Genomic DNA, 21,752 nt, shown 5'->3' with positions numbered 1-21,752 from the left:
AACTGCTGTCCTCCAGTGCTAGGAAGAGGTGAGATCATCAAGGCCTCTCCAAGCACTGGCTCTTGGTTCTTACCTGGACTGGTCCCAGTGACATCGTGGAGTCTGTTTAAATCTCTATTTCAAGGCCAGCCAAATAGCTCAGTGGGTTAAAGCACCTGCAAGCAGGCCCAGGTGATGGGGGCTCAATCCCTGGGACTGCCACACCAGCCCCGCCGCTGGGGCACACTGAGACAGCAATTGAGACTGGGCGTGGTAGAGAGCACCTGTAATCCCAGCTCTTGGAAGGCTGTAAACAGGCAGATCACTAGGGGTCTGATCTACTAGTGAGACCCTGAACACCCTGTAGACCCTTCCCTAAAATACAAAAAAATTAAATAAAATAAATAAATAAATCTCCGTTTTCCCTTCTGGCACAACATCACCAATATCTAAAGAAGAGGGCTATTGCAGAGACTAACAACAATGTATGTAAAAACATAGGAAGTCAGCAATACATAAATGGTAGTGAGAAACTTGGCCTTTCAAGGTCAAGGCAAGGTCACCAGACAACCGCCCTATGGAGCTTCTTAATTTCCTTTTCCCTCCATGGTGGTAGAGGAATAAACTCTTCTTCGCATTTCTAATTATTCCCAACTGCCTGCACTCCCTTTTGGTACACTACTCCAGCTCTTCTATCCAGTTACGTTTCAAGATTTAAACATATATATTTTATGCCAATAACCATATAACATAAATATACATATTTTATACAGCTGTCAATATCTGTAAACACAATGAAATTATATCAAGTTAAATAGCATTTTCCTTATGCTGTTTATGCATTTTTTTTATACTGAATCCCAGGGTGTTTCATGAGACTGAAGTCTTCTTATTTTTTGTTTGGTAAACATATTTGAAGTATAAACTTTTTAGACATAAATAGCATCCACTTAATAAAAACTAATAACTAGATAAAATCAAATTAGTATAGTATAAGATGTCATTTTTAACATACAATTCTGGCACAAAATGTTGCTATAATTTATGAGTGCATCTTAATATTACATAACGGTGGGATTTGTTTCGGGAAGTTGGTACGTGTTAGAACATCAGTCAATTTCAATGCTACTACCCCCTTTCCTACTAAGCATTAAATTGCTTAAATTAATGCATCAAAATCATTAAACCGGGAATTTTAAAGACAGAAACTACTATTTTCCATAGTAGTTTACCTAGAAGAATTGCAGTGGGGAGATGGAAGATGGATGTGAAGAAAGAATGACTGAAGGCAAGGTCAGGCTCTGGGTTGGTCTAATACATGCACTGGCTATTCATTTGCCCAAGGGCGCTTCTAGAAGTAAGGCACGTGTCTACACTGCGACCGGAATGAAATGTATAGACTCCATTGCAGTGTTCCTCCTTGCATAATCCTCTTGATTTTGGACAAGTATGAGCCTTTAAGAATGTTAGAATTTTGCTAGTTGAACTCTGCAGAGAAATCAGAAATCATTAATTTTTAAACTAATAAATGATAGTAACATTTTTTGCCAAACTTGTAGGTTAAAAAAATAACATGTTATCCTACACTAATTTGATTTTCTCCAGTGGTTAGTTTTTATGCCCTAAAAATTAATTACTTTAGAAGAAAAAAATATTTCTTAGAGTTTTAGAAATCTTAGATTCTACTCTCATTTTCCTAAAATATTGTCTTTCTCTCAAATTTCTTCTTGTAGTTCTACATGTAAGTCAAGCTTGCTTTCGTGACCTCTAAGTGAAAATGTAGCCTAGTAATTACTTTTTTCTTTATTGAATTGTTTCTAAGGAAGAAATAATTACATTGATTATTGTCTTATCCAGTTCTTTGACAGTACTTCAGCCCACCCAGGAACAATAAATATTGATGGGATGGTAAAACTGAAGACTACCCATGATTCAGTAATTCAAAACTGCAAACAGCTTTTGCAAGTAATGATCTTTAGAAGGACAACTCAATAGGTGAGGGGAATAGATTGACATGGAGATATCCATCATATTTTATTGAGAAAATTAAAAATAGATTAAATCATTAATATGTGTCCCTACAGAATAAAATTTATTGGATTCAATTGCAGATTATGTGCTCATGAAATTGGCTAATTACCTTAAGCAGATGCTTGGTGCATGTTAATTTGGGTTTCTGTGTTGATTACGAGCATCTTTGGTTCATACCTAGCCTCCATTTAGAATAGCTGAGTCTCAATACAGTGTCCTCAAAAATGTAACCATAAGCCTTTCCTCAGGAAGGACAGCATGGAATCCTAGGAAGGTCCCTGAATGGGGAAGTGGGACCCTGGCTTCCGACATTCAGCAGCCATGTGACTTTAGGCCAATTATTTACCTATCAGGATCATAACATGGGTATCTGCTGGATAGGATTAGCATATAAATTGGGGAAGTTACTAGTAATCATTATCAATTTGGGAACAGAAGGAGAAGCAGCTCTATAAGCACATTTCCAAGGTACTACCTTACTAACTGCCGTTTAAGGGCAAAAATGTTACCTAAGTGTTAAAACTCCTTTAGAGAATTAAGAAGATCGATATTCCAAAGTGTTGATGATCACACAAACACAAAACATCTGGAATTCTTACCCATTACTGGGGGGAATATGAAATGGTACAACCACCTCAGAAAATAGTTTTGGAGTTTTTAATGTGCACTTACAGTATGGGTCAGGAATTCCACTCCTATTTTCATAAATGAATCAAAACCAAAAATAGATATACACTTGTATGTGTATGTAAATGTGGATAACAGTTTAATGCATCATATCCCCATAATGGCCCCAAACTGGACAACTCCAATTTCCATCAATGGAGACATATACTATTCAGCAATTTTAAAAAATGAACTACTGATGCATGTCATAAAATGGATGAATCTCAAAAATAGCTTGCCAAGTAAAAAAGTGAAAGAAACCAACCATGCAAAGGTGCATATTGTATGATTCCGTGTCTACAACCACACCCAGTGAAAACACAGTGGGAGAAACACATCATTGGTTGGACAGAGATAAAGGGGGAACTGATCGCAAAAGGGTGAGGAAATTGCATGGAAGGATAAGAACAATCATCTGTATGTTGATTGTAGTGGTGGTTTCACAAGTATTCTCATTTGACAAAACTTAGTGTTCAAAATGGGTAGGTGTATTTTATTAACTACAAATTGTATCTCAAAAAGCAAATGAAATAAATGAACAACAGTGGAAGGCAGTGATAAATGCAAAGAGGAAATGAGCTGGGCTGGCTCCTAGGTATCAAGAACGTGGTCAAAGATTGGTGCCTGTTTTACAAATGATCTCACACCAAAGTTCAGGGCAAAACCTGATTCTGCTGCCAGACTGACCCCCCTGTATGACAACCTTGATTTTTGTAAACCCAAACTTGCTATTCCACTTAACAACAGTGCTACTGCTGAGGCTAATCCACCACTTGCTGCAAGCCCTGGGCCATGCTGGTGCCAACTTTCTAGGAAAACACAGGGTAGGGAGGAATCCCTTGCAGGCCTCCAAGTGGCCCTGGAGCCTGCTATCTTCTCCCTTTCCTCTTTCCTTCCACTCTCCAGCTCTGCTCTTCTCACCTCTCAGACCAACACTCCTCAGCTAATTTTAAAGGGCTAATGTACAAGAAGACATCCAGGTAGCCTTCTTAGCTGGGCACAGTGACATACATCTGAAATCCCAACACTTTGGGAAGCCAAGACAGGAGTACAATCAGTTCAAGCCTGGTGTAGGCAACTTAATGGCTTCACAAGATGCTATCCCAAAATAAAATAAATATATAGCTGGGACTATAGCTCAGTGCAAAGGCCCTGGATTTGATTCCCAAGTAGCCCACACCACCACACATAGACAGTCTTCCTTAATGCACACAGAATTCCTAAGTTACATGAATGCCACATTGTGACTATTAGCTTGGATCCCAAGGTCACAGAAATGATCTATGTACAGAAATCAGCTGAATGAACCTATAAATCCATCCAGCTCTCTATGCCTTGGCTTCCTTGTTTATAAATGAAGGTCTGAAATTGAACCCTCAGCACAGGCTGCTGTGAGAATTCAGGAGAAAAATGAATACCCTGAGTACAGTAGTAGCACAAAGCAAGAAAATCACCACTGAAACTACGGAGGTGATGGGATATTCTTGTTCCAACTCCACCAGTTCTCTCTTAATTTGCTGTAGAATGTCAGAGAGCATTTTATCAGCTCCACACAAAGGCACCAAGACTCTTGGATCTGGGAGAACAGAAACTTCCCATGTACACTCTGTGTGAGCTGGAATTGCCCCCCAAGATCCCAGCTGTGGAAGATAAAAATGGGGGCCATGGCCACATATTTGACTGTTACATTTTACTCATACATACTTGAGATGCCTGTCAAATATGCTATAATTGTATGAACAGAGTGAAAGAGTCCAACCATAAGTCATGGATAAGAAATGCAAAAAAAATGGGTGCTGTAACAAACCAAGTAGGAAATTAGTAACATACTTATAGTTATTAATAAAATATCTGTCAAGCAACCAGAAATACATTATATATAAAAGAAATGCCTAGGTGTGTTTTCGGTTCTATGCTCTTCCTCAGAAGTCTGCTGTATATTTAAAATGATTCAACCTCAGATGAAGCTTTTGCCCCCTGGAATTTTCTCCTAATTTCTCATTCACACATTTTTTTACATTCCCTCCATGTAGCTCCACCAACCCTCCCAGACGTCAGTGGGTCAAGGAGCCTCACAAGGGACCCTTCTGCACCTGGCTCACAGTCAAGCATCCATGTCTCAAAGTCCCGTCCGACAGCCTTCCTCCTCTTCTTCCTCATCTTCCTCTTCTTCAGCTTTGAGCGTGGGCCAGTTAGTCAGCAGTAAGTATCTCTTCTGGCTCAGTTTAAATCATGATGGCTGTCTTTTCTCCCTCTCCCTGTCCCTGTCCCTCTCCCTCTCCTTCTTCCTTTCCTGCTTACTCTCTGAAACATTTTCTCATGCTGCCAAGATGACACAGAGGCCAAGTTCCTTTCCAGGGACCAATGGTTCCAAAGCCCACCCTGGATTAGAGCCTGCCAGGGCCAGCTCCATCCTGAGTGGCTCTGAAGTGCTGAGTCAGTCTTGCCACTTCAGAGGCCAGAAACTTACCAGCTTGAGAGGCCCTGAGCCACAGAGTTCAGAACTGAAAGAAACAACATGCTTGGAGCCAGTGGGTCAAGCTGCTTCTCTGTGTGTTTGAAGTCCCTGCTGCTCTGTTTGTAAACATGAGAAGAAATAAAAGACAGCAGGCCTGTGGGAGGATAGGTGTGTATGCGCAGTGAGCTGCCTTCAGGCCTGCAGAACTCACCTGGGCTGCAGGCAGATGAGAAATATCTGAACGAGTACTTATAAAGAAAGAGGGTATGAGTCTGTTTCCCATGAGCAGGTTACATCTACTGATACATTAGATTTGATCAGAATATACAAGAATGTATAATTTAAAAGAAATTTGTTATAAGACACATTACCATGCATCCTCTCCAAAGTACTCCCTCTCTCTTCAAACACACTTATCCCATCACTTATCCTGTTGTCACTTTCTGAAGCAGCCTGGAAATCCTCTTTTGTGAGTGTCTTTACTAAACATGATCAAAACTATGGTGAATGCTGTCCAACAAAAAGGCAGGCTCATGAAAACAAGATGGTATGTCCTCCTCTACTTCATTCACCAGCTCTACCACTGTGGAACTTCTCATTCTTCCCAAAGTCAAAATGACCGTGAAAAGTAAACATTTTGGATCAGTGCAAAATATTGAGACATCCACAACAGGGCAACTGAAAACACTCAGGAAAGAGTCCTTCCAGAACTGCTTTAGAAAGTAGCAAAAGCCACAGAATGAATGTGTATGGAGCAAGAAGGAGTAAGTGGAGGGGAATTGATTGCAATTGTGGGTTTTTTACAAAAAAAATTTTAAATAATTTTATTGAGAAAGAAGTAGCAATGAGACAGTTTCAAAACATGTTAGTAAGACAGTTATAATAATTAATACATTGCATACTGTTGTCTTTATAGTAGTTATTCATAGTACAAGATGCAGGCATGATATCTTGTCTAAACACTATTAGTTCAAAACTTTCTTCTCATTGAACTAAGAGAAAGTAGCTGTATATCTATGCTATTTTGTATATACAGATATATTTTTTACTACAAAATGTTCCTTCATTTATATCCCCCTTTTTTGTTTACTTTTGTCAGAGATGTGTATTCCATTGCCATTCATATATTGCAGGTGCATGAATTCAGCAAAGTAATCCAATATAGTGCAGTAGTCTATAAAAATTTAACAAAAAAATTTAACCATTCACTATATTTGTGGATCATACCTCATATATAACTTGTAGAAATGTTTTGGTTTGGTTTGGTTTGGCTTGGTTTAATTTGATGTGATGTGATGTGATGTGATGTGATGTGATGTGATGTGATGTGATGTGATGTGATTTGATTCAGAGACTCACTGTGCAGTTCAGACTCATAGTAATCCTCCTTTCTCAGCCTCCCCTAGCATTGGTATTACAGGTGTGTACCACCACACCCAGTTCCTGGGCCAGCATGGCATGCAGTACTGGGGAATCAAACTCAGGACCTTGAGCTTGCCAGGCAGGTGCTTATGCTGCCAAGCTGTGTCCCCAGCCCTAGAAATGATTTTTGATCCTAAGTGAACAAAGCAAATCTGTCACATGCATATAGAAGCATGTAAAGATTAATGGGACAAGGACCAGATTAAATGTCATTCATGTATCTTTAATACGATGCTTATTTATCTATAAAGTCAAATATCATGTTCATTGATTATAATTCACCAGAAGCCAAAAGTAGTACGATTGAAAGGCTAAAACACTGCATCAGCTATTGCACCTAAAATGAGTATACATATGAGCATCCTTTTCCTGCGAAGAATGAAAAGTGCCGTGTTAAAACAGGAACAGTAGGCATCTTCATGCTGCAAATCTGGCAATACGAAGTATCTCCCTCAAATACTACACACACAGTATGGTCAGTAATACAGATAACTCAGGCGAGAAAGATGATGGGGGGCAAGACTAGAAGAAGGCACTATGAAAAGATGTTGAGGGCTGGGGAGATAGCTCAGTGGAATAAGTATTTGCCCGGCAAGTGCAAGGTCCTTAGTTTGATCCCTGGTACCACCAAGGAAAGAAAAAGATGTTGAACTGCCCAGTATCTCTTTTAGGCTAGCCTCAATTCTCTTTATCATAAATATTAAACAGAGTTTCAGAATTCATGTGGCATTTTTCCATTGTTCATGTATTTTAGATTGCCTAGATATCCAACCCCTACATATTTAGACTAGATACCCTAGTCTCACTTAAACAAAATCACACTTTACCCAAAAAATAAACTCCTTATAGAGATATTGTGGGTGTGAAAAGATTCAAACTTTAATCCAATTCAATATTCTTCTTCTTATATTTCTGCAAAGTACAACAATTCTAAATAGCAGCAGAATTATAAACTTAGGATAGGCTATTAAGCTTTGGTTCTGAAAGTAAAGAGACTGAAGTCAAATATTTTATACAAACATAAGTCAAATATGAAACAAAAGGAGAAGCCACTCCATTAATACATTGTATTGCACAAGGCGATTACTCAGTGCATGTCAGATGGGTAGAGAGATGGTGGCACGGATAGACAGACAATGGACCGACTGAAGAGTGAGAGCGGGCTCTCTCTGGGCTGTTGTCACAGACTGGACAAAGAAGGATTTGCCTTCCTCAGGAATCAGTACTTAAGGGGCTGGCTGGAATTTCCTTTGCATAGCAACCATTGTAACATCTCAGTCCCCTGTACCTGAGGAATGACCCGAAATTTCCTCAGATACACCACACACACTTGAGATAGAGAACTCCAAGCACACCTGCAGAGCCTGCAGGGCAATCTCGCACCAACTCTACAGTCTTCTCTGAAAAAGCAGGTCCAGGGGCACCAATGGGAGTCAGACTCTACACCAGCTGATCACTGGACTGACCCTGGCTGTAGAATTCAGGCCTGCTGCTTAGGTATTTCCCTTCTGTCCCAACACCCAAGTATGCCATGTGTGTATGATACATTTTTATGCATTCACTCACAAAACTCAGAGGAACATGATAAAAGGTCAAGGATAAAAATGACTAGCTGGACAAAGAGATATAATGGGTAATGCTGGGAAGGGTCCTGAGTGAAAGGACCCCATGGAGTGTCTGACCCCATGGAGTTGAGGAGTTGGGTGCCTCTGTGACCCCAGAAGCTCTCTGAACTCTGCGTTCAGGGACTGTTGAGGAGGGTTTCATCACATATCCATAACTGATTATTAACTCATTCTCCAGGACTGTACCTCCTCACCCTTGTTTTTATCACGCCTTGGTCATTCCGATGCCTGATTCCCTTATTGGGCCTGTGCAGAACACACCAAAGCTTGTCTCAGTAGAACAAAAGATCACCCCAGCACTCAAGAAATTACAAGGCATTTAAGAGCTTTGTGCCGTGAATTACAGACCAAGATCAAATATTAGAACAAAAAGTTCTCTCAGTGCTTCTAGTACTTAGGAAATGGTAAGAGCTTCAGAAGCTGTGTGCCAGAAGCCAAGAAAGAAGACCAAACACTGAACATCCTCTCTGTCTCTCTGTCTCTCTGTCTCTCTGTCTCTCTGTCTCTCTGTCTCTGTCTCTCTGTCTCTGTCTTTCTGTCTGTCTCTCTGTCTCTGTCTCTCTGTCTCTGTCTCTGTCTTTCTTTTCTCTCTCTCTCTCTCTCTCTCTCTCTCTCTCTCTCTCTCTTTCTCTGCAACACTAGGGATTGAACCCAGGGCCTTCACTTCACATCAAGCTACAGTCCAGGATTTTTTTTTTTACTTATTTAAAGACAAGTTCTCAGTAAATCCGTAAGCTGCCCATGTTAGGTCTAAACTTGTGATCTGCCTCAGCCTCCCAAAGTGATAGGATTACAGACACATCTATATTTCTTATTCTATAACAATATCATAAAAACTCTGATCAAAATCATAATTAATTGAGTCCTCCGTGTTACTGTCAAAGACATATGGTAGTGTTGGCCAACATGCCATGACAACTAAGCAAGTATTTTGTTTACTTCTTGCAAAGAACAGCCAAGTTACCAACTCACTAATGATACAGGATCTTTGTATCTGAAGAATACCACATCTGGGCTCAGAGTTACCATATAAGCATTTTAACCCAAGGCTGGGCTACATACCCAGCCTTTTTTAATTTCTTTATTTTGAAACAGCGTCTTGCTAAATCACTAAATTGCCTGGCCTGGGCTTAAACTTGTAATCCTCTGCCTCAGCCTCCCAGAGGGATTGCAGACATGTGCCAACATGCTCAACTCAAGTGACTATTCTTGCTAGAAAACATAATACCTGCATACTTTGCCTTGTGTTATGTGTTGCTCGGTCTCCATAGTCATTAGAGTTAAATATAACTTCTAACCACAGAGTTTTTAGGAAGTCTAGGAAAAAATAAATCAAACAAATGACAACGTCTCTAATTTGGTTTAAGATTTACTGTGTACTGTTTTTAAAATAGGCAGATTAGGGCTGGCAACATAGCTCAGTGGACTAAGTGCTTGCTCAGGCAAGTTCAGGGGCCAGGATTCAATCCCTGGCGCCACATGCCATGACAGCCCTCCCCTCCCCCACCCCACAGGCATGCTGAGCCTGTGATGGAGTCCAGGCATGATGACATATGCCTGTAATCCCAGCACCTAGGAGGCTAAAAACAGGAGGATCACTACAAGTCCAAGCTGCGTAGTGAGGCCCTGCCCAAAAATAAAATAAAAAATAAAATAGGCAGATTGAGAGTTTTGATTGTCGGCTGGGTTTGGGGTTTTTTTTTTGTTTTTGTTTTTGTTTTTTTAGTATACTCTTCCTTAAAACTCCTGGCTTATATGTTTGATCCTTAGATAGCAAAGGACTGATCATCCTAAACAACCAAAACTATACCATAGAATTAGCTTATAGCATTGCAAAAACCCCTGATTCATAATTCAAGCCACTTTTCACAACACAATAAAGTTACCATATTGCAAGAAAGGTGTCCTCCCAGATTGCATTGCTCTGTCCTGAATGGTTTCTTATTTTTTAGAACTATTTGCTAAATATTCCTATTATTTGCCACAATAATAGCACGAAAATTGTGACTCGTGTCTATATAAGATATTTAGTTTGTACCGTTGGCAGCTTCTTTAAGGATACAAGCAGGTCATGGAAAGATAAGGTTGATACCTGGTGACTATTGTCCACAGTAAGCAACCTCTTTACAAATACTGAAGCAGACACTGGAGTAGCAGGACTTAGAGAACAAAACAACAACCAAGAATGTATCTATCCTGGTGTGTGCTGAACTCTTGATTCAGTATGGGTCCAGTAACCATGTGCCAGAGTCTACAGAACAGATTTGTTTTCACACAATTTGCATTTAGCTTCCATAAAAAGAATTCTATTCACTTTCTAGTTCACACATACCATACTTTATATGGACAAATTTAAACTTATACTTTTGACTCTCTACCACATTTCATGTCCAGGTTATTTTAAATCTACAAACCAGTTAATCCCCCTATAGCAAAGGTTAAATGCAGGGTAAGCACTGGTCATCATTACTATTTTTTTACCCTATTTTTAGTATGACAGGGGATAAAAAAAATATGGTGAATGTTTATACTGAAAATTTTATTACAGTAAAAACAAAACACATGCCACTAATCCCTTCTCTTTGAACATGCTCATCCCATTGGCCTTGCCACTTTCTGAAACAGTTCTGGAAATCCTCTTTCCTAAGTGTATTTCATTGTGCTCTATGAGTGTCTCTGTATCCTGAATCAATTCAAAATAATTCCCTTTTATTGACATTCCGATGTTGAGAAAGAGCCAGAAGCCTCATAGCACCAGATCTGGTGAATAAGGTGGATGAGGACACATCATGTTTTTACAAGGCTTTCTGCTGGATAACACTTGGCAAGGGCATTCACTCTAATTTTGATCATTCCTCATAAAAGACATACACAAAGGAAAATGTCCAGCACTGCCTCAGAAAGTAGCAAAAGAAATGGAATGAGTGTGATCAAAGGGGTGGGGGGAGAGTTGAGATAGCTTAGAGGCAATGTGTCTTTTTCTGTAATAACTTTTTTAAATATATTTTCATCATCCTTCTATGTTGGGCTGACTTCATCTGGAGCAAAATCTGTATGTTCCTCTGCACTCCTTCTTAGTGCAGAGAATCTCAGACTGACGTGCCCCGAGAGATGGCCAAGTATGCTGGGTCTGCCTGTGGGTGATTCAGGCATTCCCCCCGTGGTCCCAACCAAGGTGATCTCAAAGTTAACCTTCAAATTAACGAACCTCCCTGGGGCCAGGAGAACTGATGACAGAAACTGTGTTCACTTATCCCAGGATAGAATGTCAAACTCTCAGCTAGGGTGGGGGCGAAAGTAATATTCCAGGGAAACCCCCATCTGTCACAGTTAACTCCTCTTTCCCCTCCTCAAGCAGAAAAATACATCTCTTTCAAGAGAAGGAAATGGATTCAACAGTCAAACACCCTCAAGAATTTAACAACTTAATAATAATAATAATAATAATAATAATAATAATAGCATTATTCTTTTGGTTGGTTCCAGTCATCTTCTAGACAACATCTAAGGAATTCTTCCCATGTGTAAGTATAAGTGCCACCTGTTATAATCAAGATAAGATTAGATTTTGTCCATGGGTAAACCCCTTCTTTAGATTAGGAAAACTTTGTAGTCTTGAAACGCATGGGAAAATCCACATAATACAATCTTTCATCTGAATTTTTTGGACTAAAAATGCTGATGTAAAGCTAAACAGCTTGCTTTGAGCAATCAATAAATTGTCCAGAGAGATGTTGAATTTCTTTCCTGGAACTTTACGCAGTAAACTGTCACTCTGTAGATTTCACAACAGTGCCCATCTTAATCACCTCTACGCAGAACCAAGAGAAAAGGCAAAAATAGGAAATGGGTGATAGGAAGGAAGGCGTTCAACTTCCTGCTGTAATGAATGTTCACTGGCCTTGTGGAAGACACTGGCTCATGGCCCAGGAATCCAATTCTCTGAGCTGTACAGCGAGTGTTTATTTGATCATCCACACATACACACACACACACACACACACACACACACACACACACACACTGAGCACAGAGTCTGCAGCTTTCTCTTGAACTCTGGCTACTGTCAGCAATCTACCAAACAAGCAACCTGTTCAGTGACACACACAGATTTAGGCCCTTGGCTCAAGGAACCAGCAAGGAGACATGAGCACTAAAGATAGTAGGGAAAGAGAAGAAAGATGGTGGGACACATTTATATGAAATCCTTATCCAAGATGGATGTGGTAGCACATCCTGTAATCCCAGAAACCAGGGAGGCTCAAACAAGCTTGAGCCCAGTCTGGACAACTTAGTGACTTAGACAAGATTCTTTTTCATAACAAAATGGGGGTGTGGCTCAGTGCAAAGGACCTCTGTTAAAAAAAACAAAAAACAAAAAAAAGCGAGTATTCAGAAAAAATTGTTACCCAAGTCCCAAATCTCCCCAGCATAGCACTGCTCAGTCTGAGCTTGGAGTAGACTCCAGTAATCCTTCCAATCAAGTTACCAGTCCCTTGTCCACCACCAGGTGCTTAAATCTGCTGAGTTAAAACCACAATCCTAAAAGCCAATGTACTGCAAGGAAAGTCCTTGACTTAAAGCTGTTCCAATTGTAAGCCTTCATGATCTTCCCTTACAGGGTACCAAGTCCCTCTTCCCTCCTTTGGGAAGGGCTAGGCCCTTCTTTTCTTCCATTGGACCACTGGGTACCAACTGTCCACTGTTGTAAATCAGAGTTCTTCAACTATTGTTTTACTATGTCCCACTCCCCTTGCAACAAAGCTTTTAAAACTGTTTTTATCCTACTAACCTTCCTTTCCCTCAGGTAATTTAAACAGCAAAGATGAATTGCGCTTTAAGTATTTCACGGCTGTGGCCCTTTGGGAAACCACATCCACTGTCCTAAGACTTTTCCTACTTTCCCTGCACCAACCACTGGGAATGCATGGTCCAGACACAGTAGCAGCACCTTCTGAGGAGGTAACTGATCTCAGGAGTGTGAAGATAAGGGCCAGGAGGTCCTCAGAAAGCAGCCAAAATCAGTTCCAATGGACAAAGCATTAACAGGTGGATCAGTGTGGCCAAAAGAACATGGAAGATCGAGACTTTTCATTAGAAATCAATGTTGCCAAGTAATTTGTAAAATTTGCAAGTAAAAAATTTGCAAGTAAAAGTGGATTTTCCCCTAAGCTTTTCACATACAATGCCTACTTTAGGGACTTTTCTAAGGAAGAAACAAAGAGAAGGAATTTGAGGCTATTGTATACATTTGGGTAAATGCCAGAAGGCAGACCTCACTACAGGCTATGGAAGAGAAGATCCTGTCAAGCAGTGATGACCTACACAGGTCTCTGACACACCAACCAGACTTTTTGGGGGAACTTTAAGAGAAGATGCAGGATTTTAATTCCGTTTTAGAGGCACACAGACCCTCAATGTGCCACCTACAACTTGCATGGACCCTGTGAAGTCCTCGTCTCACTGGCCCTGTCAGCTCCCAGGGCTCTGCTCTTCCCTACATCTGTGCCAGCCACATGGGTGCTCCCCCTGCTCCATGCAAGGCCTGGAGAGGCCTGGGTGACTCCACACTTCTGTCCCTTCTCCCTTCTTTATACACCAAGAGTGGATATCATACCATAAGTTCTCGATTATCCTCTGCCTGGTACTTTCCTGTAATTGTTTCTTATATATCAGTATTGGAGCCCTGTCTCCAATAGACCGTGACCTCCTCAGATGTCAGAAATGTGTTTTATATATCTCTTCCTCCTCCCTCCACTCAGAACCTCCAAAAGTCACTTTAAAAGAAATATTTACAGACTGACTGCAAGGATCCTACCACTATTCAGTTTTTCATAATGAAATTCTGACTAATGACATGAAAATTTTAGAGGACTTCTTTTAAGAGATGGAGTCTCATCATGTTATGCAGGCTGGGCTTAAATTCCTGGACTCAAGCTATCTTCCTGCCTCAAACTCAAGGCCACTCCTGGACAGGACCACTTTTTTATGTAAAGGTAAAGATAGGAGCCAGGTATGGTGGTACACTCTGGGAAAATGGGGTAGGAAGATTACAAATTCAAGCTCATCCTGGGCAACTGATCAACTTAATGAGGTCCTACCTCAAAATGAAAAGGGGTTGTAGCTGTAGCTTAGTTTGAGGTCCCTGGGTTCAATCCCCAGCAGTAACACACACACACACACACACACACACACACACAGCTTAAATTATAGAATCTGTTTCCCATAGGCTCCAGCGTTCCTTCCCAGTACTGTGAGAATCTATACTGAAGCTCCAGCTCTCCTATGATATTAACACTCTTATATGAATGGCCCTTTAAAAAATTCATCACTTGGGATGCAAATTTCTGTTTCTTTCCTAACAACCAGCATTGTGTGTATAGTCCTGAACTCAAAGGGTAATGTGCTTCACCACAGTCCTCAGACATGAACTAGAATCCACTGAAATTGATGGGTTGTTGTGCAGAAAGAGAAGGCGAACAACTTTTCACCTAAGTCCGAGGAATGAGGGGAAGAACAATAGAGACAGCTCACAGGGAGAGTGGCTGCACTACAGGCAGGATTGAGCAGCACTTTGAAATCTGCCACTAGCCCCAACCCATGCTGTCTCCAGCTTGGTGCTCGCTTTCATTTATCCAGGGATCAGTAGCCAGGGGGGGAAAAGTTTCATTCTCCAGCTGTTGTGTCATTTCCCTTGATAAGTCCTAAATTGACCGCATTATCCACCACCAAAGGAGTCTTTCTGTGGTAGGCATTTTTTTTATTATATGCCCTTTCAGGGGACAAAGGCAGCTGTGTCAGTAAACTGCTATGGGGAGAAGAGGCAAAGATAATATCCTCGTGGTTTCCTAAGCATGCTCTTTGGAGACACTAATATGAACGTAAGAAATTAGGCAACATTCTCATCTGTTAGCCTGGCTGCATGGTGATCAGAAGAAAGAAAAATACAAGCTGCTGTTTTCTTCAAGGGCGATTATTAGCACAGGAGATATTTAAAGGTTGTATGCTTTTGCACAATATTTGAACATATTTGGGTAGGTCTCCCCTTGCTGACTGTATTTGCTAAATACTAAAAAGGATGGCCTTACATTTCAGAACTGTCAGAAAAGGTGGGATGTGGCCTCATACGCCACAGAAACATCTCGAAGGATGATTGTAGAGGTGAACTGCACTGAGGCAGGAGCTGAGTTGGAGACAAAGAGAAAGTTCCGTGGTGTGGGTTTGCCTATCCCTCTGCTGTTAGCGAGAACCATTTCCTTACATGCCATAATAAACAGAGAGGACTTAGTTGCAGGTTGAACCATTGACCCTGTTTTTGAAAACATCTCCACAGATCCTCAAACGGCAGCGGGTGAGGTGGATGGGGTTAATCTGGAGGAGATCCGAGAATTTGCCAAAGCTTTTAAAATCCGGCGCCTGTCCCTTGGCCTGACCCAAACTCAGGTGGGACAAGCTCTCAGTGCCACAGAGGGCCCCGCGTACAGCCAGTCGGCCATCTGCAGGTAACCCACGCCGCATGCTGCTGGCCTGGGCCTCGTCTGTCTGCGCGGCTCAGCTTTCCTTCTTCGGGTGGGCAGACGTGGAGGGTTAGAGTGTGGGAGCGAGTTTGGGGTGGATGCATGCCGCCATGGGTGATCTGGGTGGAAATGAGGGTACTGGAGCAGACTTGAGGGGTCTTGGCCCGGTAACTCCTGTCAACTCATCAAGGACTGCCAAGGCGGTGTCACTGGAGTCACACTACCCTGGGCCAGGAGCCTTCCTCCTGAACCACCCATCCGGTCAGCGCGTCTGTGTCCCAAGCACACATTGTACTGCTGACAGCCTCCATTTGTGTTAACGCTCCTACTAGTGTCTAGCCATAGGGTTGGACATCGGGATTTTCCAAGAAAATACCCATTTAAAAAACAAAAATAACCATCTGTAACCTTAAAGGAAGTTTTAAATGTCTTCCGAGAAACAGCTTCCAAAGGGTGCATTAAAGAAAGAAACAGCTGTTTTAAATGGCTCAAAAAGAGTAGTGAGAATCTGGCCTGGGGGTGTGCACCCCCACCCCAGCACCAAATTAAATAAATAAGTGACCAAATCCAGCCTTGGTTGTGTGGAAGTTGATCTGGGTTAATTCGTCAGAAGCAGACCCCGTGCATGCATGTGTGTTGTACTAATCCCATGTTTATGCATGAGGTCACAGAGGTACTTTGGTAAGAGCTTTTTCCTCTTGGGCAATGCCTTATGAGTCCTCCTCCATCAGGAAAAGCCAAGAAACCAACTCTAAACTCATTTAAGTGGATTTTGTTCTTGGTGATCCATGAAATGCTGTCTTTTTATCTGCTCTTTATACTTTTAATGTATTCCCCAAAGGACAGAAGTGTACTTTTCCTGCAGTTTAAGACTAAGGTTATAAATAACATCAGTATGGGGTAGTAGCTTGCAGCTCACATTTTGCTCAATGATTTTCCATAAAACCCATTGATTGTTGTTAAATACAAAAAGCACCATAGGATCCTCTCACTTCTATGGCCTCCCCTACTGTTTTTTCTTATAAGATACCTCCCTGTAGAAAATAACCTTTATTCAGTCTATACAAGGATACTGCTGCTGAGAAATTTGTTTCAAGGCTTGTATATGTTATTCCAAACAACACAGATGGAAGCATAGGCACTAACAAGCAGCATCAATGATATGAATAAGTTGCTCCCCATTGGGAAGCATTAATTTTGTTTCATCTTGACAGGCTTGTGATAAAGGCAGGCACAGGAATTTAAGTTGTTGCCAATTTGCTACTGTTGTTAAATTCCTCTTTGGCCTATTTTTAGCCCTAAAATGTGATTTCCTCTTATTGACTGAAGTGCCAGCTAATGTTTTAACTCTCATACCTAGCATTGCTTGGGCAACCCCAATCAAATATGTTGATTTCTAAAGTCTTCCCCCAGAGGGAAGCTTTAAAAGGCTACAGAATGCAGACAGGTTGGAAATTCTTTGTATCCTACAAGTCAGATGCTTGCATTTCAGGGCTTTTCTCCAGCTTGCAGTGTTTCAGGGAGGTCATTTTAGGAGCCAGCAAGAGAAATAACTGGCATAGATAACTAAAAAGAAGTCTTGGAAGAAATCAAATTGGAGCCCTGGCAGCACATTCCAAGGGTGGGAAGGTGTACGTCAGAACACCTGAGCCTGGTCATCATTTCTCCTAGATCAGCTGCAGTGACTTCTAGCTGCCGTTAGTCCCTTTTTATCAGAGGCAGAAAAAGAAAGGTGGCACTAGTATGTTGGACACCCCTGCCACAAGCTCTGCCCCTTGGTGCCGTGGTTGGTATCAGGGAGAAGCTGCCATAATACATTGTGGCAAAATGTGGTAACTGGCCAGTGGTGACAACAACAGGGAGATTTAATGTAGCTTGTCATTAAGGTTTGTTTTTGTTTTTGTTTTTGTTTTTGTTTTTGTTTTTGTTTTTCTGGTGGAACCAGGGATTGAACTCAGACCCTTGCACTTGCCAGGGAAGCACTTATTCCAATGAGCCCATCTCCCCGGCCCCTGTAACTTGTCATTAAATGATTTGTTCACTTGTACTGAAAGCAAATATACTTTTTCTTTCTCATAACCAGTATTGAAAGTTGAGTGTATTCAGAAATAAACAAAGAACCCCCTTGAGCCCTATCCTAGAAGAAAATATGATGGTATCACATTAAGATTTGACACTATTTGTGCTACTTATCACAACATAGGAGGTCTAAAATGCACTGCAAAAAAATCAAATTATAGTACCTAAAAAGAGTATATCTTTTACTGACCTTTTGTAAAAATCTGCACAAAACATATTGTGGCAAACACCGGTACATTATGAGAACAATTATAATAAAATGCATACCGCAGTCAGGCAGTTGGTTCTCCACTTGTGTGGAGCACTTCAGAGAAGAGAAGGGAATTCCGTGTATCCAAAACTGCCAATATGGGAAGGTTATGGATTTGAATTTAGAATAAACACACAAATGAATAAAAGAAACTGGTGCCTTTTTTGTATTTCATTGAGAGTGAGTATGAATTTGGTACCAGAATAACCTCTTAAAGCACTATATATAATTTGTCCAGAGTGTTTCATATTTTTAAAGTCAACATAGCAAAGAATTGCCAATGACAATTGATATATAGAAGACCTCATTTACAGAAAATGATATCACTCAAGTACAGTTTGCAGATCTCACACATTAAACACAGCTTGATGTCCTGGTAGAAAAGCAAACCATTTGGCTGGATGGCAACCGGGAGCATAGGGCAGCCTTCACTCACCCCGGGGTGGGGTATTCCAGAGTAATTACATGTGCCCAGCTGTTTGAGACACAACTGTAAAGCAGCAACTGGGCTATGTTTTATCTGGAAAGGGAGCATGTTGTTAACTTACATATGGTGAAAATTGTTACCGAGAGAGAGGGAGAGGGGGAGGGAGAAGTTCAAATGAGACACAAAAGAGAGAGAAAAAGAGAACTATAAGCAGGAACTTGTCACAGTTGTCATAAGTGACTGTAATAACTGTAATACTTTCATAGCCGAGATGTTAGGGAGGAAGTTAAAGAAAACAAAATGTAAAATGTAATCATTTTATTGTTTTTGACGTTACTTCCTAGGGTTGTTTGCTTGGTTTGGTTTGAGATTTTTGGCAACATTGGAGATTAAACTCAAGACCTTGGCATTGAACTACATCCCCAGTCCTTTGTTATTATTTTTATTTTTTGGTCTCATTAAGTTGTCCAGGCTGGGCTCTAACTTGTGACCCTTCTGCCTCAGTTTCCCAGGATGTTGGGATGACATGTGTGTGCCACCACATTTTTTTTTTTTTTTTTGGTGGTACCAGGGATTGAACTCAGGACCTTGTGCTTGCCAAACAAGTACTTATTCCACTGAGCTAAGCTCCCTGGTCCTAGAATTAATTTTTGACTCAAGGATTCTGAGGATTGGGGAAACAGAGCTGGTGTAATTGAAACAAAAGAATGGATCTGAGAGTTTAGAGGGGAAAGAGCTGTAAATTGTCTGTGTCCTCATCGTGGTGACAGTGCATGTGTCCTCCGTCTCACCTCTCCTTGTGTTCCCCCATCTGTGTGTGTCTCTATGTGCTTTGCATGAGCCAGCATGGCGCACGCGGGAAGGGTGGGCTCTGGCTTGGGCAGAGCTGGCTCCACACAGCTGGCTGCTCCTGTGGAGTGACTTCGCCCTGCCAGGCAGTCTAGGAGGCAGGCAGGCAGGAGGCCCACCCTGGCAGAGGACCCAGTGTAAGACTGTTCTTTCTCAATTCTCCCCCCAGACACACCATCCTGAGAAGCCACTTTTTCCTACCACAGGAAGCCCAAGAGAACACTATAGCTAGCAGTCTCACAGCCAAACTGAACCCTGGCCTTTTGTATCCTGCCAGGTTTGAAAAGCTGGACATCACCCCTAAAAGTGCCCAGAAGATCAAGCCGGTGCTTGAGCGGTGGATGGCTGAGGCTGAAGCCCGCCATCGAGCCGGGATGCAGAACCTCACCGAGTTTATTGGGAGTGAACCATCCAAAAAGCGCAAGCGGCGCACCTCCTTCACACCCCAGGCCCTTGAGATCCTCAATGCCCACTTTGAGAAGAACACACACCCCTCGGGGCAGGAAATGACCGAGATTGCTGAGAAGCTGAACTATGACCGGGAAGTAGTTAGAGTCTGGTTCTGCAATAAGAGGCAAGCCCTGAAGAATACAATCAAACGCTTAAAACAGCACGAGCCGGCCACCACAGTCCCACTAGAGCCCTTAACAGACTCTCTGGAAGAAAACTCCTAAAGAGAAGCCCATGCACAACAGAAGTGAAATCCACAGAAACTAAATTCCACCCCTTGGGGACTCCACCCCAACAGAAAGAAAGAAAGAAAGAGAAAAAAAATTTTAAAACATCCCTTGTATGTAAAAGACTAAGCAAACCTCCAAATGGACAGAATAGTTTCTACATGTCCGTTGGTTTTCCAACAAGAAAAAAACAAAAATACAAGAAATTTTTTGGGAACTTTTTAAACAAGGATACACCCCACAGAAGGTGTGTGTGGTAGGATAGTTCCCTCCCCCACCTGTCTCCCCAAAGCCAGTTTTTTAAAAGAAAACCAAATAACCACATACTTTTTTCTGTATATTATGAAAATGTGAACACGTTTTAAGGAAAAAGAAAAAAATTCTAAACTAAACCAAAAAAAGAAGGAAGAAAGAAAGAAAGAAAGAAAGAAAGAAAGAAAGAAAGAAAGAAAGAAAGAAAGAAAAAAAAAAAAGAAAGAAAAAGAAAAGAACCCAACAAAAACTTGTATCTGTTCAAAGCGAATACAAGCCTGCCACCTGCAGGAGGGACCTTATCCTGCCAGGTTCTAAGTGCTGATTCACTATGAAACCTATTAACCAAAGTCAGAAATATGGCATTGCAAACGCAATCGTTCGTCTACTCTTTCCTCTCTGCGTGTAAAGTTGTGTTGCGAATTTTTACATTTGTACTGGTGGAAAAAATAGGAAGCCTGATTTCTGCCATCTTTCCTATCTACTGTCTCCACCAACGGGGTGGGTACCGTTGAAGCCATTCCAAGAGGCTCACTTTCGGTTCTGTTTTTTGGATTTTTTTTTTTTTTCAATTGTTTCGGTTTGCTTAAAGGTGGGGGGCATCCTTGGATCCTGTGCCAAAACACTGGTTGCTTTCTTCTCACTAAGACTTGTGGGTTTGAGAACAGAAAATGGAGCTCACCTTTCCCGTCCACCCCCCATTTCTCCGTGGCATAGGGGGTCGCTGGGACGCAGTGGCTTTTCCACTACTGAACTGCAGGAGAGACTCCACAGTGACTAGGGCTTTGCTGAGTGAACTGTCAATGCCGCCTTAAGCTCTAATCACACTCCCTGTCCACACCAGAGCTTGGGATTTTGCTCAGTCCGCTGGCCACATCCATGAAGAGCTGACCAAAATGAATTTTGTAATATAAACATAAGCTGCACATTTGGTTCAATACTTACATCTTTGTTATGCTTCTGTGCAAAGCAATTTCTCTCAAAAGTCTGATAGCCAAAGAAATATCTCCAGGTTTCAGTCAAAATACACACAGGCATGCATACACCCATATCCACCGGCACAAAGAAACAGGCCACAAGAAAGTAGTAGTAATCAGATCTTTAACGCCCATCAGATGTCCTGTTAACCTCTTCTTTTCTGCTACTTCTTTCACCCAACAGCAATGGCAGACTTTGAGGAGATATATTCTTGGGATATATACAGGAAGCAGAAAAGTGACAGGCAAATTTAAGCAGTTGGAATTTGGACCTGGAATTGGGTTCTTGAGGCCAAATAAATTTTAACAGTGAAGGATCACTAAAATAAAAATATATAGAAGTAGCTCATGTACCACATCAGAATAGCCTTCACTCAAAGAACTAGGGGATTTATTCATTTACGAAAAAAAAAAAATAACTTCCTTAGAAGATCTGTGGTCCACACTAGCCTAAGAAGCCCAAAGATGGTGCAGGGATGTAAAGAGAGCTGTTCAGGGCAACAGCTGCGATGGGCACCTGATGTTTTCACTTGGGTGGGGCAA

General features: G+C 41.4%; 1 protein-coding gene across 2 annotated transcripts in view; it reads left to right on the top strand.

Moving 5' to 3' along the window:
• Positions 1-19,977, top strand: part of Pou6f2 (POU class 6 homeobox 2) — a 396,956-nt gene extending 376,979 nt beyond the window's left edge. The window contains exons 7-9 of one of the 2 annotated variants that reach the window (XM_004629565.3): positions 4,710-4,878; positions 15,515-15,683; positions 19,581-19,977. In XM_004629565.3, the coding sequence (XP_004629622.1) occupies positions 4,710-4,878; positions 15,515-15,683; positions 19,581-19,977 (735 nt within the window). Of the gene's footprint in view, positions 1-4,709; positions 4,879-15,514; positions 15,684-19,472 lie in introns of both variants that reach the window. The other variant, XM_004629564.3, reaches the window with a different exon arrangement.
• The last annotated feature ends 1,775 nt before the right edge of the window (positions 19,978-21,752 follow it).

The sequence above is a fragment of the Octodon degus genome, unplaced genomic scaffold, assembly GCF_000260255.1.
Source record: "Octodon degus isolate 3935 unplaced genomic scaffold, OctDeg1.0 scaffold00031, whole genome shotgun sequence".
Lineage (NCBI taxonomy): Eukaryota > Metazoa > Chordata > Mammalia > Rodentia > Octodontidae > Octodon > Octodon degus.
This window is presented reverse-complemented; position numbering and strand designations above follow the sequence as displayed.